Here is a 17,942-nt window from a genome sequence, read left to right as displayed (position 1 = left end):
CCTTGGCCGATTATTATTGATAGGGAGCATGCTCAGAATATGTTTTTTTTAGATGGAAGCCAGTTATTTGGATGTTATTGAAGTAAATATATATATAAATTTATGTTATTGTTTTCGTAAGTATTGCATTGAATCAGACAATTCTTTCACTAATAGTAAGCTACGTTGTTCCAAAATGCATTGTATTTTATCAGAGAGTTGACCGCGGGCGGAACCGTGAGCAGAAACTAGTTATATTATATAATTGCTAACCACATCGGTCGCACGGGCCCGCGCGGCAACCTCGCGCGTCAAATGCTCAGCCGAGGTAACGTTGAAATTCTGCATAGGTAGTTCTAATTTGCAGTTTTTTTATTGCAAGGTGTTACACAAATGTAGACATAGAATATAAAATCAATTTAGATTATAATTTAGTAGATAATACTTAATATATTTATTTTGGAAAATAAATGTGGATTTAAAAAAGTGAATTTTTATACAACTAGTTATACTAATGAAAATTGGGTCCCATAAATTATTACTAAAAAGTTGTATTAGCTGACTTACCAATAAATAAACGTATAGAATTTTAAAGAGTTAATAATACTCTAATCTGAACTGTATATCTTTTGAATTGAGTTTTCTTTTGCTTGATAGTTCAACAAGTAATGTAGATGTATCTGGGCTGCAATTTTCGGATTATACAGCTTCTGTTGTCAAAGAATATGATATAAGGGTAATTGTGTAAGGTAATTTTACAATATTTTTTCAAACATTTAAACAATATACACTAAACATTATTTTTCTACATGTTAAATACTGCTTAATTTTTTCTAATAATTGCCTGGTCCTAAAGTAAGTATTCAGTGGTTGATTCCAATTCTTTAATGGTTTAATGTTTTTGGGTTCCCCTAGCCTTGCCATAAGTGTAGATTTTAATAAAAATATATCTTGATACATAATTTTATTTTCTATAGAACACAACGTTTTCCAAATTTCATATTTTAATCGTTAATACTTTGACAATGTATTGTGCAAAATATATGACCTAGGCCTGTTAGATTATCTTAGTTACATGTTTAAACACGTCAATGTACACACAGGTGTTATGAATATTTAACCTGTGTAAAGCAATATAATGCTACAGTTCGCAAATAATAAAGCTCATACAGCCTAGTGGCATAATATTTAAGTACTTAGAATAATATTCAAGTATGAGCACATAAATTATCGTATCTAACAATATAAACAAGTTGCAAGGCTGAATCTGGTTTAATAAAGCTTTGCAAGCTCATTATTTCACCTTGATATAATGAGTTACAAACATAGGTATTGGCGTGCAGTAAGAGGCGAGCCTAGGCTGGATCTCAAAGGCAGAGTGGCAGGGAGCGGCCGCGGTCGACTCGGACTTTGTAATACATTCGGCCTAGTCAGCGTTCGTTGCCCCGCGCCGCTCGAGGTCGCTGCTGCACGCCGCGCCGCGCCGAGCCGCGCTGAGCCGCGTTCTAGAGACGAAGCTCCGAGCATTCTGAGCCGCCAGCGCGCCGATTTGCCACGAATGCTCACGGATATCAACGATCATCGTGTTGGCGCGTAATTTCAAATCATGCCATACACTGGAAATGGGTCAACAATGTATGCTCTAGCAGTAAACCAAGATCAACTTTACTTTGTTTCAGATTAAGTCGACCTTGTGGGGTCTAATATTGCGTATTCTATTGGCTATTGTGGGATTTTACAATGACATTCGTTCTGTATCCTAACTGTAGATATAAATGTAACTAAAACCTTTATAACATACGTACATCAATCCCTTTTGAACAAATACATTTTGAAAAGTTTTTAAAACCATATAATTATATGTAAACGTAAAATTATCTATCTTCAATAATGAACTTCAATCAATGATACTCAGCTTGATAAAGTACTCTTGTTGTCACGTGTTAACTATTATATTATAATTTCTCGCTTGAAAAGCTAAAGTTGCGTTATGTAATCTATCGGAAAGTGTCGCTGGTGTGACACTTTAACCTAGTGGTGCATTCTCCGGAGCCTGGTTGCTAGCTCGCCTCGGCCTCTCGTCCGCTAGTCCAACGCACTCGTTTCGTGCTCATTAGTATGGAGACAGCGGCTCACCACTTTCACTCTCGCCAATAACAAGTCTTACGCAAGCCGCCGTCACTGCGGCAGCTCTCTACCCGCCGGGCCACTATCTCCGCGCCATCGTCAACATGCCATCGTCACTGCGCCACTACGTGGTTACGATCCACTCGCGAGCGCAACAATAAACCATAACTCTCGCAATAATGGTGTAACCGCGCTGTAGCGCAAGCGACAAGACGCATCCTCGTACCTAATGATAGTCTCGGCAGAAATGAAAGTGAATAGTGTTTCGGTTAGTTTATAGTAGGTCAGCGGAGTAGGGCACAGGGGGTCGACGCCCGCGCAGCCTCGCTGGGTGAAAGTGGCCCTCCTCGTCCCCGCTGCCGACCGCCCCCTCCCCCGCCTCCAGTGGCAGTAAGGCGCGACGAGTTACCTACCTGCGCACGCGCCTGCTTTTTGCAACTTGGCCATGGAACCTATTACGATAACTGCGAAACGCTCCAGCAGCAAATGTAAATGAATGGCCTTTATTTGTCCTCGATCAGACACACATGCACCCAATACCCGCTGATACAGTGTTCCAGAAATCACCAGAATTAATTTTGTTCCTACGTAAAATCAGTGGCTTTGTTTATATACAGAATGTAACTTATTTTATCGTTTAGCCGATAGCAATAGGAAAAATCTGCATCGATAGATGAATCATGAAGATATTTTACATATTTACTTGCCTTATTTGTAAAAGACCTGTTTAATAATTATTACAATGCCATTTTATGAATATTAAATATTAATTAATTCATGTTGATGAGTTCTATAAAATTACTTCACTGAAAGCCTATTTGTTAATCAAATTCCTTTAGCATTAGGTTGTAGTGTAGGTACCTTACGGATAAATTTAGTTCATTTGGCTTCGTGACTCACAGTTCTCGTTCATAGCTAAGAATTCATATCGCAATAACCAGTTAAAATATAGTTTTTCCTTGAAGTCAGCTCATCAGGCGGGTCATTGCAGAAATTTCAATGGAAATAACGATAGGTACACGACAAGATGACGTATGTACAGTTGGCTGTGAAGAATAGCACACGGTACTGCAATTGGTTTATGTAACAAGCAGACGGCGGTGCGAGTGCTAGTGATTGAATAGGCCTCATCTTACGTAAATGTAACGCATTTACCCACATAATAAATGATTCTTACGAAATGTTTCAGAACGTATGTTTTACTGATATGAATGTTCACGCGTAAGCTCTTTGCGTTCGACGTAATTTCTGTACAACTGTTAAAGCTCTACCACAATCAGCTTTATTATTACGAGCTACGTGTGTTTCTATTTGAAACAAGTCTCCAGCAAAACGTTCGCCTTTATAACAACGAGTACTTATATTATCAAGTTCTATTTTACAATGAGGTCACTGGGGAGTATACTCATAGACAATGTTTACGAACGATTGTAATTTAGATGAGTGAAGGCTTAATAAAATGATCCGAGGCTGAAGCCAAAGCCCAAAGTTGCGACAGCACGAACAAAGAAAGCGGCAGCGAGCCGGCCTTGCAGAGTTCATCGACCGACTTTTGCAGGTCGCAAGGTTTCGCCAATCGGGCTTCTCGCAGCTCCAGGATATTGCCAATTCAGTGCGATCAAGGCTGCGTACCGCACGGACCGACTGAGCCTCTTACTTTTAGTTGCTTGGTGAGGAAAATGTCCACGTACGGTGTTACCGCACCACACCATCGGGGACATCAAGTGCGGCTGTCTCTGCGCCATGCTGGTCAGCTGCCCGGCATCATGTAGATTCGGACAAAAAATGCTTTTTATATGCATTCAAATAGTTATAACTTCATTATTATTTTCTTACATAAAAAATATAGAAAACGCAATTATAAATTGAATCTTTATAGTTTAGGTACTAACTTTTACCCGCGACTTCAACCGCCTAAAACGTTTCGGGAATAAAAGTCCCGCTATATATTTTCCCGCGGTAAAAAATAGTTTATGGCCTCGTAAGGTATCAAACTATTTCCATTTTATAATAATATTAATAATATCTGGCCATGCATGTAGCAATTATCAAAATTAATTCTGGGTCATAGTCTGAACACTCAATTTATTTCTTAATGCCATAGGAGAATACTTTAATATATTTTATTTGACTCTAGGCGTTTTACAGATTTGATGAATTTCGACTAGCAGACTCCTACAGAAAACTGCATTAAGTGAACCTACTTAATAGCGTATTAAGGGGTTTTATATAAGTGTTCGACTTTGTAACATTAAAGTATACCTTTGTCGCTTGAAAATGTTTGTTTGTTTTCCCTTAAAAATGTAAAGGTGTGTATTTATACGTTCACAATCGAATCGGTTCCGAGGCCAGCCACTGCCCTGGTGCCTGGTACCTGTTCAACACATCTGGCATTACTTTCAGTTCAATAGGTTATTTATCCACACAAGTAGGTGTCTCCGCAGTGGCACATACAGCGCTCATTCCGCGCAAGGTTATGGGAGCGCACGGCCGTGATTGTTTACAGTTTGCTATAAATCCCCTCGTTCCACACGTCATCTGTAACACTCGTGTACTCATGAACGGCCTTCGCAACCGTTTATAAACATGTAACTATTTACGTCCTACACTACAGCGACACCGTAATACGAACCCACTGGTGGCAGCCGCGATGGCCACCGAAAATATTTCACCTCAGCTTATTAGCTTGATAAAAAACAAGGACTGGATTGCGTCGTCGCCCTCTTTACACTTTGACATACTTATACATTTCTGCCAATATTCATGCAGACCTACAAAGTTACGTTCTCAAAACCTAGATCTTCTACGCGGCACGGTTCGCTTTATCTGACGCGATCGAATTCATTGCCTAGGGGCGTACACAACGAACGTTCCTACTTACAAAATATGCTTGTTCTCATTTTTACGACACGAAAGATCTTGAAATTTTTAAATAATCTCATTGGCATTTTAATTTAAATGAGAAGCTTAGACGTGACCTTCCGTGTCTATTAAAATAAACGCTACTGAACACATTCGAAGTTGTAAGTTTTGATGGTTAAGGTAATATACACTAACGTCACTGTAATGCTATTCACCATGAACGCAAGTACGAACAGCGTTTATCGAGGTCGTTGCCTACATAAAATGACAGTCTACATAAAAAAATATCACTTGTTATTCGAAATATGTGTCATCTATATAAATATGTTACATTCAGTAAACGACATTTATCCTACGTAAAATAATCAAGCGTATATACCAAACTATACAAAGAGAATAAAACAGATAAATGAATGTGGAATTTAACATATAGACGAACCTTTGACTCGCAGTGAATTGTTTGTACGACCCTGAATTCTAAATAGCGAGTCCCGTTAGCGCAGACTGTAACGAGTTGTAAACATACTACAGTTTTAAAATCATTTCCTGTGACCCAACAATGTTATCTGTTCAAAGAAACGAGTAATAACAATAGTTTATAAGAACGGGTCGGACATATAATCAAGAAAACAATATCGAACCAAAAGAAAATAGAGCATGTTTCATGAGTAAGACTTTTATAATTTCCTCGACTTATAAAATTAAATTATGTATATTTCAACAGTCTGGTTCATTCCCTTTACCTTGCACTTCTAGGTTATCATTTTTGTGTTTTTGGAACATGAGTCGCTATGGAAAAATGACGATAAATGCTTTCATTTTAGTTCGCTACTCAAAATTATAGATTGAATAAATATATTTTTTTTGCGTACGGTATTTACTTACAATAAAGCAAATACGTTCCATGAAACCAGAAACATTTACATTTGATTTCAATGAAATTGTACGACAGTAGAAAACCTTTTAATTTCCCGAACGAAATGCGTTTACTAATAATCTGAAGAGTTATTAATAAACAATATCGAAATAACTTCGAAGAAAGTCAAGCAATTAAAAATAAAAATGCTTTGTTATGGTTTATCTTAATTAATAAACGTATTAAGAGGCCGCTGCTTTTTCCTTACAAAAATTGTTCATGAATCAGGGTCCAAACAAAATATATGTCATATTGTAATCTTAAAAACAACGACCTTGTAAAAGAATATTGCTCGTAGCCTTATTAACATTTATGCAAATAGACCTTTTCCGTGTTTCGTAATATACTGATCCAGGATTTGAATTAATTGTATGCACAATTTTATCCTGTTTCCATATTCATTAGTCAGTGTGCGTGAGTGATCGGACAACATTCCAACTCGTTTAAATAGTATAACGTCTGAGTTTTTTGTCTCATTATATACCGCTAGTAAGCAAAGACCTCCACACTTGAGGTTAAATGAGATTCTTGTGTCTTTATATTTAATTTTCATTCACTTCGACGCGCCTTGTTGATAATGTGAGAGGCTAGTTACAGTTCAATTTTTAATGTTCGATCTTGATTTATTATGACTAGTCATCAGATGAGATGAACAGTGATTGCGGCTTTAATTCATGGGTCATATTGTTCGTAAATATGTGACTTTTAAGCCGCCATGCAATTAAAAGACTCATTAATGCCTTTTTAATTGTGCAAATAATTAAGCTTGAAACATCACATAACACGTGTTACACACTTCATATATTACATGCATATCTAAGTAATATATATTAAAAGTATATTAAATAACCAGTAAGTTATTTAAAATTGAGGTTCGGTTGACATAGACTGTATTCTTTGGATTTTGTTTAATTCATTTCAGTACAATATGTTAAAAATGTTTCAGTGAAATATTATTTGAATAATCAACTGCTCCCAATATATCAATAATATAACCAGGCATTAATAAAACCATAATGGTTTTATATCTGTATTGTGGATTTCCCCTTACAAATATAGACTTCTGTTTTATGAATGCTAAATAAACATGTTTGTCTGTAAAAATGACGTCATGTCTTTAATAAAAATCCGTGTTCCTGTCCCCATTGCCTTAATTGTTTTATAACTAAGGTTGCGGTGTCAACGACCCCGATGTCACAAAACAATTTACATTTACGTTAAACCCAATCAACGTTAAAATCAATATTTACTCTGACCAGGTAGTACATACAAAACAATCGTTTTACTCGCGTATTATAAATGAGTCGTCTTTTGTTTTTGCGCCATGTCTACTCCATATAGAGAATTCTAATTTGGGAAAAATTGCCGAAATAAAATAATGTTTCAACATGTTTTTCCATTTTCAAAAAGTAATGACCTGTTAAGGGTCAGGTTTTATGATATGTTGTTTCATCCAACAAATTATGTTTGTATGGCATATTCTACACAAATGATTATAATTTAAACTATCAAATAAATATGTATAAGGCAGTTTAGCAGATCGATATCGTGTAATGAAAGTGTGCCAGTGAGATGACGTTTAGCAGTCATCATCAGTCACACTGCGATCACAATGCAATTAGAAAGCGAATTGCACAAGTGGCGTCCGCGCTGCGCTATCAAAAGAAAGCGCGGCAAACATAAGAAAGTTGAATCAAGGGGGGCGTGGGAGTGCGGTGGGGTGGAGGGGACTAGCTGTGCGGGGGGTAGGTGCGCGCACGCAGCCACAAAAGTGGTACACTTTCGATCTCGACTCGCGTCGGTGAGAGTTGTGCGAAAATGAAAGTGGTGGTTTCATTATGGTCCACTTTCCACGGCGGGGTCAAGAACCTCGCGGGCCCAGTTCTATGTTGTTACGAGTTAATTGTACTATTGGAGCCTTACATATGCGCTGTGCGATTCAGACAGTTTTGTTTACTAATCGACCTTACATAACGTTGTATTTGAAAACAACGGGGGAAATAACTATTATTATTTATTTTACTATTGGTATTATAAAATGTTAAATGAACTTTCTTCTTATGTGATTGTTCATTATATTTTTAACACTTGAAAGAAACAATAAACATTTGTTATGTAAATTTACTATTAGTATAAGATTCATTAGAGTTCGATCACTCCATAGTCTATGTATTTGTATCCAATAGCCGTACGGCAATGTATTGAATAAAACAAAACGAATCTTCTGCCATCTCGGGAATACCGTTGGTTGGAATGAAATCATCGCTTTATACATATTGTGTGCATGATCTCGAGGGTTGTGGGGGATGGTTGCGGTATGGCGGGAGGGGCAGAGTTTCTAGGGGTGGACGACCGGCGTTGACGTCAGCGCGACCCGATGCTGCGCAGTTTCAACTTAACCCGAACTATGACCTCATGCACTCCTGGTGCATGTTTTACTTAAACACGGCACGTCTATATACACAAAGCACCTGCATACAGTCCACATTCAAAGCCTTTATTCTGCTGGTTCTGTCTTATTAAAAGTAAAAGAGTTTTTTTTTCTGGCACGCTGGCACTATAAAGTTTTAGTTTCGAAGGTAAAAACGAAATATTGTACACTAATAAAAGTAGTTATATCCCTCGATGACCAGAATATTCTAGTTTACTAGTTTCCAAGACTGATCCAAGAAAGCAACCAATCGAAGCCCCTGTGGCGGTCACACATGCATTTCGTTTTCTATTCAAATGGGTATAAAACGTAATGCCATTAAGGCGTTCTTAAAGCGATATTTAAGTAAACCTGCACTGGCCGAAGTTCTTCTTGTAATCATTTCGAGTAGGTATTTGGTAAGATTGAATTTGGCGCTCATTATATTAATGGAATTGTGTTTTCTTAGAAAATACAGACAGAATATTATCCTTAAAATCGGTCAGAGAGATCATGTTTCATATTAACGTTTTATAGGTTATTTTTTGCTCATTCAGTCCATATTTTCATATCAGAGTTGTGATAAGACGTTTGTAGAGAATTAAATATAACAATTTTGTTATAATTGTAAGCTTGATATTAGATTTTGAACTGATAAACTTGAGTTTCAATTTTTTCATTTCGTAGAACTCAGTTCATGGAAGTTTTAGTAAAAATGTCTTTTCCAAAACTGACTACTACTGGCGAAGGGTCCATATAACGCGATTCATGCCGGCTTCCTTACGTAGAATTTCAATAGAATTTAATTATAATCACAATGATTTGATTTTAGTACGTATATGTTGGGTTCCCATTCGGAAAATTACATCTTTCGCCACCATTGATTACGATTAGAACAAGTCTTTTGTTAGTTTGCAAAAATACCTGCTGTTCTAGATAGATCGATACTTCACTAAACCACCCAGGAAATTCGTGACTCAAACAAAATTTGTTTACGATTATCAAACAGTGTTCCAGACAGGACTGACCGAGATTGATCAAGATCAGGTTAATATATTGATAAGATAAAACGCCGCCGAAACTGACGTAAATATATGATAAGGTTTACGACCATTCATCAAACGAACCACAAACAGAAAGTATTTGTTACAATAACCTGCAACAATGCATTTCTAGAAAGCCGATAAAAGCAATAAATGCTTAATAATGGATATGACTCACGTTGTCCGCGAGAATAGTTCTACGCTAAAAATACAAAAGATCATAAAATATATCGGTCAAGTGACAACCGCGCATACGTTCATTATTGAACGTCATAAAAACGTGCTGTATTCGCGGCGGTTGTCATAAACCATGGTCAGAATGAGCGCTGCGTAGGGTTGTCACTGCATTTCGAAAGATTTTCTAATAAATTGGAGTTTGACTGGTCTTAATTAAGTGCTAACACAAAATGATGATAATAAAGATTCTCATTAAAGATATCACTTCCTTTTAAAGCAAGAACAGATAAAATATATGAGCTGTGATCTTTATTCACGAGTTGAAATATCAATTTTACATGTTAATAAATAATTATATATGAGTTAGCCTGGAGTCGAAAGGTTCTAGAGTGGAGGCCACGTACAGGCAAACGAAAGGTCGGACGCCCACCTACAAGGTGGACGGACGACCTGGCTAGGGTCGCAGGAAGTCGCTGGATGCAGGCCGCTTCCAACAGGTCGACGTGGAGATCCTTGGGGGAGGCCTATGTTCAGCAGTGGACTTCCTGTGGCTGATATGATGATGATGATTATAGCCTGCGCAGAAGGAAGGGCAATTGAGTTCTAGACAAAAGAATAAGCATAACATATAAGCGGGAACGCGCGAGCTGGATGTTAATAAATAGTAAAAACATGCATTGATCATTTATATCGGCTAATGAGAGTGCTTGATATGTGTTGGGTTCTAAACAGATCTTTCTGCAATTCTCTTGGCTATGAAGTATAATATTGTATTTCTTTCTTTAAATTGAACAACATCCGAAATTTTTCGATTATAACAACACAAAATTGACGCACACGTCACTTAAGAAACCGATAGTTCTAAAATCTGAATATTTGTCGAAACATGTTAATATTATTGTGGCATAGAATATGAAACTTATTTTGTAAATATATTCTTATATTATTGCGATATGTAATTCACCGCGCAGCCCTTGTCCTTCGACGTTATCCGGTATTTTTAAAGAATTATCAGGTAACCCTGGCTTCTAGCCGCGTAATTGGCTGCCTTGGCCTATATAAACTCGCATCTCCGCTCTCTAACTGATTCGCCAATTCTAGATTTAGGTTTTCAGTTCACTAGGTGATACTGGACACTTCCAATGAACATACGAATATCTGAGATAACGATGAAATTGTATTAGGTTTACCGTTTACATCGGAAATATAATAATATAACGACGTTTTAATGATAAATAATATGTTAGTAAAATTGAGTTCAATTTCAATCGACCAAATTTGACCTTAATGTGCACGTGCATAGTCTTTAACATTTTTAAACTGAATTATTACCATCAAGCCGGGAGCTCGTAAGGACAAGCGTTCGCTATGTAAACTTTTTCAACGTCAAATCGAATTACAACCATTTGTGTGGCCGTTGTCATTAAAACAAAGCACTGTGTATATGTATGTGAATAAACGAGCTTGCGGCGCTTGTATCCTATTACAGGGAAAACAACCATTAAACAAAAGTATAGAATATAATAATTGTGATTAATGGTGAAGTCGGAATCCCTAAGGTGAAATAAGTAGTAGCATGTATAGTAGGAAAGGTGTTATGTTAGGGGCGGGCGGCTCGTAGCGGCTACGGCGCGGCGGCCGCGGGCGGCGTAGCGAGCGGCGACCGCGTGCCATTCGCGCTGACGCCGCCGCCGGTCGCACGCGCCCCGATCGCGCCGGCTCATGCGTCTCCCGCGCTCGCTGCTCCCGCTCCCGCCGCCGCTCCCGCCGACCGATATGACTGTGACAGAGTGCCATCGACATCCACAACTGGAACCCAGTGAGAGCGCCGAGCCGCCCCAGCAGCCGCCGCACAGTGACTCCGACGTGCTGCTCGGCCGGGTCCTCGCAGGTAAGCCCGCGTCAGCTGATCCTCGCTCTCACCTGTCACCTGTCACCGCGTTACTCCGTCAGCCGACAACAACATCAACAACCACGTTCGCGCCATTGTTCTAGTGTTGTGAATCGGACGATTGTTTTGTGTAAACGCGATGCTTTATCGTTATCGAAATATCAACATTAATTTGTATCGACATTAATGACATCTGTCGCGGTTGCGTCAATGTGTTTGCGTCGTGATATAATCGAACCGAGTTAATATTAATGACCTGTTATATAATTTGTTGAATAAAATAGTAATCCCCGTTACTAAAGAATGTCCTTTTCACTTTCCTACGATACTATTTAATGGTCGTACCGAAGGGGCAGGTGTGAGTCGCGCGGGCGGGTGGGGGGGGGGTCAGTCCGCGTATCTAGGTCAAGCGGAGTTCGTTGCCCTCGGCCTTCCCGGCTATATTCGACGTCGCTAATCACCGCCGCCACCCCGCCGCCCCTGCACCGCTGGTCACACCCCGCGCTCATTGCTCGCTTCGAAATTACAAAGATGTACTTTTATCTATTTTAAGTGCGAAATGCACCTTTCCTATATATTTGCATACAGTTTTAAATTAACTGATTTTATGTTGTATATTATTATTAATTGGTAAGTTTATTTAAACTTTTATACTCCTAATGAAGTCACTCTATTAGCAAAGCATTACGAATATAGGTAAACAGTTAGTGGAACAAAGGTGATTGCATTATTTGCAACGAGGAGGGAGTGAGTCTCTGTTCGTCATCATGGTCGAGTCGAGTTTCGCAAGTAGAGCCCATCGTTGAATGCCATTTTATTTTGGAGGCCGCGCGCGCAGTCGGAGGGCCCGCGGTCAATGGCCTCGCGCGTTATCTAGGTCGCCTCAGAATAACCTAGCGCCAATACTCTAATAATAATCCAAACGAAACCTTGGAATATACTGTCGTCCCACTCTCACTAGCGACAACTCCATGCCCGCGAAAAGTGACAAACAGTATTTCGCAACATCTAGAGTATTCCGTATTTGAAGTCACTAACTGAATTTTACTGTCTCTTTTTCTCATGATTATAAATCTAGGCATATGGTGTAATACAACTTTACAAAACTTTTCTATTAAATATAACATTCAAATTTATGTAACTTCTAATTTATTTATGTTTTAGGCTTTAGCGCAATTTAGCTTTTGATTGAATAAAATCATATCGCACCAACAAATCGTCCACTTCTTAAACACTATTGTCTAGTTGTATATAAAAGTCTCAGGAAAACATTCTCACTACTGTGTAACTACTATGAGCGCACACACAGTTATTTTATTAACAACGTAAACACAATAAAATTGACACGTTTATCAATTAATCATTTACTGAAAATAAATGCACGTGGTGTGACCGTAAAAATGTGAAATTTTTATGAGGCATGAATTGTAAAGAAATAATATTGAAACAATGTGTTGCGTGTACTGTGTAGTATGTGACGTAGCTCGTAGGTTGCACGCGGGGCGAGAGGCGAGGCGCGGGCGGACGGCGACTCGGTATTGCGATCAAGGCCTCGAGTTCGTTCACCCAGCGACAATTGGGTCACGCTCGCCGCCCCGCCGCCGCCCCGCCACCGCCCCGCCACCGCCCCGCCGCCGCTACGAGCACCCCACACACAAATAACTGTTTAAATCACACTAAATCCGTGCCTGTAACGTCACAGTAGCTATGTGGGTAACCTTAATTGTTTAATTTTAAACAAAATGTATGGTACAAAGCGAATTCTAAAATTAATCGCGTCATGTCAGGAAAATTCTATATCAAAACACATTATTGCTGACATTTAGTAATTCCATCATTTGTTATTTATAAAAATCATTATAAAAATATATTTTTGAAGATAGAGCGATAAGAGATTGTGAATGGGGCGAAAAAAGATAGGTACATTGAGAACAGAAATATTTAAAATAGAAGGTACGTACGCGTATTGCAAATGTTTCATCATAGTATTTTTATTATCCTTCACCTATTTATTACATAAGACGTGAGGTGCGCGGCACCTCGTACTCAGTCGTCCGAGTGTTCCATGCGGTGTTATTGAAGCTTAGTAAATTATTAAGATCATGGTTTGAGATGTAGGCGGTAGGTCTTGCACACGACGGAGCGTCATTCATTTACAAGTCAACATACAGAGTGCTATAACAAGGCCCATCTGTGTATATGTACATATCAATTTGAATTTAAAACAATGATCACGTGTATCCCTCGCACAACTACGACTCTACATTATTTCCCGATTATCTCTGCATCAGTTTTATTAACAACTACTTACACGAGTCGCAACAATATTATAATCAATGAAGACTAATTACATTTCTTTAGATGAATAAATATATTTATGAAAAAAGATTTACGTAAGGTATTCGTAGTTAAACTTTTGTAGAGAAAGTTAGTAATACAAAGAAAGAAAACCGGGCCAAAAAATAGGCCGGAATGGGGTAATTTAGATCTTATGCTGGGGTGAACGAAGGCGAGCGCGGGCGCGCGGCGGGTGAGAGGCGCAGGGGGGAGTTGCGAGAGGCTGCGGGTCGACGCCCGCGCCGCCCTGACCCCAATTCGATCTGCGCTCGCGTCATATCGCGCGCAGTGTGAACCTTTCGTCCAGGCACACTCAGCGGAAAATACCCATCATTTCATCATGGCTAACTTATGAAATAAGATACTACAATATCTTTTACTTGCTTTATAAAAATATTAGATGTATTTAAATTACGTGCACTAAGCATTTTATAATGCACAAAGGAATTTACAACAATACAAAACAAACTTCATATGACAAAAATAAATATTCGTCACGAGAGATAATGACCAAATCGAAATGACTGCTATTGACCGAATTTCTGTCATTACATCGCTCCGAATATGTCGACCATAATATTACGAGATGAAGAAATTACTCGCTGCTCTACGATTGGCGTGAAGTTTTTTCTTGCGTCCCGCTGACCCGTTCGCGTTCCTTCGCTACACAGACCTACACTTTATTAAGAATGCCGAACATTGTGTTCATTGCCTCATTTTTTATCGCCAACTCTTGATGTGTAAACATTATTTATAACTGAACATATTTAAAAACATACTGTTCGTACGTTGTACACCTTCGCGGTTATTAAGTTTATAGTTTAGTTCAGTTTCTATATTCTTCACGGACATCTAGTTTTTCATTATTTATTCAATTATCATATTACCTTCTGTTTCAAATGACAGATGAGTAAAAGCTTATGATTACTATGATTGACACTAGCGGCTCTCACACGGCCAATAACGGCATCATGATTTTCCATGTCGTTATAATACTCTTGTTTAAAAGCAACGTTAATTGTTGCGTGTTTGTACCACTTTGGTTAATCACGTTTTATCTCTACGTCACATGAAAAAATAGGTCGAATCCTTCGCAACATAGCCACTAACATGACTACGTAATCGTTACGCTTACTCTATCCGCGTCGATGATTAAGTACAGTGGGTCATGTCATGAGTCAGTGTTGACCCAGATGTAGTAGGCTGTATTGGTAGCGGGAGCCGCGGCCTGTGTGCTCTAAATAATCTCAGAGTAGGTTAGGGAGCGAGGGCAACGACCCCAGCCCTGCTTACCCCTGCCAAAGTTTCCAGGCCATCCGACACTTGTGCCTCCATCACAATTTGCAGGTGGGAATTCCATTTGGTTAATATACAACTGAAAATATATTGTATTTTATTACGTACCTAGTGAGTAATAGGTTTTATTTTGCGGTGACTGATTTTTATTTACAATATTTACTAATATTCATATGATTCAGCCGTGACAGAGAGATAAGATTAGTAAATTTATAATTTATCAGCACGCAATCAATGCCGATATATCTGCTCTTTCTTTGTTCCAACGGGTGTAAACAGAAGCGACAACAAATTTACTAGAATTGCAATACGCAATCAAGAAAATTCCACTTGTACTTTAATAAAATAAAATCTTACGAAAAATGTAAATGCCAAATTAATAATATAATTAATCATTGAATAATTTCAATAATTTTATCCTCTGTATACATAGATAGTTTCACATATTTAAACATTCAGCTGCTGCCAGAATTATTTATCGTAATGCCTAGTTCACTGCCAAAGATCGGCACGTGTATATTGTCTTTACCTTAATTAACAGAGTTTTATTTAATGTTAACAAATTCACGCCGCATATAAATTAGATTTAAATTCGACAATAGATATTTGATCACAGAACGCGATAACACAACGTCACGCCATCTAGCGTCGAGTAGATTGTTCACGGTGGGTCTTCACTAGATGTCGCTTGTTTCCTGAAATGTTAAGACTAAAACTAAGTGTTTCAATTCTAACCATTGCTATTAATACGAACCAAATATATTTATATGTTTGTTTAGATAAATAAAACAAAAAAGTTGTTAACAAAGCAAAATATCGCCTTCATTTAATATTGCAAATAGTCATAATTTTATGACATAATAATCCAAGTGTATTATAAATACACAAAATCAATTTTATGCAAATAATAATTATAATACAAGACATAATGACTTCAATACCTTCTTATTAATCATTGCATGAATAAAGTAAAACGTTTTGCACACATTTTTGTGTAAATACCACTATAGCATTTTGTTACGTCGGAACATAAGAGCGCGGGCATCAAAAATAGAAGTAGCGGGGCTAGATTTGTGTGGGCAGCCGGGGGTGGCGCGGCACAGGGTGGCGCGCCGCGTGGCCGTGAACTCCGCCGACCCGCGCCATCCACCCACCTCGCACTATTCACAATAACATTTTCCTTTTGTATATAACCGCTTTAAATTGTGATTCGTGTTTCAACTGCGATTTTCCTTTTCAAGTGAATCAGTGATGAGTTTAGTGATCTCTGTGATATAAATGTAAACGTCTGAAGAGTTATGTAAAAGATTAATATATTTTTATGTGAGCAGCACGTCTAATTGATATGAATCTAGACAACTCGGCATTCCGACACAATTGAGTGCGTTATACGTAGATAGCATGGCAGTTACAAATATGTATATTGCATATTACCGTAATTAGCAATTTATTATACAAGCTAAAGTATTAATTAACAGTGGGTGGCAGAGGGGGATGCCCATTGACGTCATTGGGGCGCATGCGCGATGTTCGCCCACGCGTTTGCCTGCGTCCTGCGGTTCTACTTTCGCGCCAAAGCGCTGTCGGTCGCGCGCCAGTTATAACCTAACTTTTCAAAACAGTTTTTTTTCGATGTGCAATCATGGAGACTGCAATTAATAACCTGCCTCCACCTGAAATAGCGGGTGAGTGTTTGCTTTTTCGATTTGTTATTGTAACCTCTTGAACTTTATCACGGCGGATTAATGAACTTTGCCCTTTCGCGTTGAAGCTGATATTATTTGAATACTTAATGTTTAATGTGTCAGTCGTCCTTTACGTATAGATTAAAAACAAACTAATCAAGGTTTTTTTTTATTTTATTTTATCTTGGATATTTATTTGGAGTTTAAGGCTCTTCGATCTTAAGGTGATGAATTAAAATATTTTCATATAGAAATAGAAAATACTTTCTTGGTATAAATAATTCTAAAGAAAGTGTCCCAAAATTTAAAACATTTAGTGTAGAACGTTTTTCTTTAACGTAGTACATTTTTAAATTAGTTGTGCTTATTGCTTGTTTGCATGCGATCTCCCTAACCTACTGAATTAAATTTCTTAGGGACCTTTTGATGATTATACATTTTTCGCTTGTTCATGCTGATGTGCTATTATTTATATTTTTTTTATCGAATGTCAAATTACATTACAAATAGAAACATATCTTGAATTGAATATGTAATTTGCGCTGGTCTTTTCAGTACTTTACCATGTACTGTTTAAACATGCTGTTTCCAAACAGAAATACGTCAGTGAGGTATAGTAACCCATTATAGTTTTTCACCTTGAGTAAGGCGATTGGGTCTATGCTGGCATGGCTCTTGTTTTGGTCCCTGAATAGTATGTGTCAGCGGGCTATACTCCAGATTGATTACTATCAACGAATTCATCCGTCTTTCGACAGGCTTCCTAAGGCTTTAATGCAAACGTCCAGTGACGTCAGAGTGCACGATGACTCAGCCGCATTTAGACCGGAACACTAAGCCCGTCACCCCGCCGCGCTCGCACCACGCACGGTCACCCCGCTTCATTGCCTTCATGCATATTCTGTCGTGGTGCATCTATATCCGTTCCACATTTACGGTTCCTTGCCGCCGCTTGAATGCAAACGTCATGGGCATGTTACTTTTGCAACGAGTCAAGTGTAGATAGTAGGTACTTTTGCCCTGTCGTATATTGGTAGGTATGGTTAGGTTATAAAACCGTTCAACATGATTAATTATTCTTATTCGTACTGTAACAGTCTATAAATAATATTTCAGAGTCATTCCCCTCCAAATTACGATAATATCGACTATAGGTAGAAGGTATAGTCGATATTATCGTAATATGAACAAAATAAGTGTGACGATAATATCGTCACGC

General features: G+C 38.3%; 1 protein-coding gene across 2 annotated transcripts in view; it reads left to right on the top strand.

Moving 5' to 3' along the window:
* The window catches only part of LOC115454708 (ecdysone-inducible protein E75-like), a 106,784-nt gene that overhangs the window by 46,859 nt on the left and 41,983 nt on the right, over positions 1-17,942 (top strand). Inside the window, exon 1 of one of the 2 annotated variants that reach the window (XM_030183436.2) lies at positions 11,202-11,405. The exons of the other annotated variant lie outside the window; for it this stretch is intronic. Within the exon in view, the coding sequence (XP_030039296.1) occupies positions 11,237-11,405 (169 nt within the window). The 5' untranslated portion in view covers positions 11,202-11,236. Of the gene's footprint in view, positions 1-11,201; positions 11,406-17,942 lie in introns of those variants that run through there. 2 annotated transcript variants of the gene reach the window in all.

Source organism: Manduca sexta, chromosome 17, assembly GCF_014839805.1.
Source record: "Manduca sexta isolate Smith_Timp_Sample1 chromosome 17, JHU_Msex_v1.0, whole genome shotgun sequence".
Lineage (NCBI taxonomy): Eukaryota > Metazoa > Arthropoda > Insecta > Lepidoptera > Sphingidae > Manduca > Manduca sexta.
Note: the sequence above shows the minus strand (reverse complement) of the source record. Positions and strands in the feature narration are given on the sequence as shown.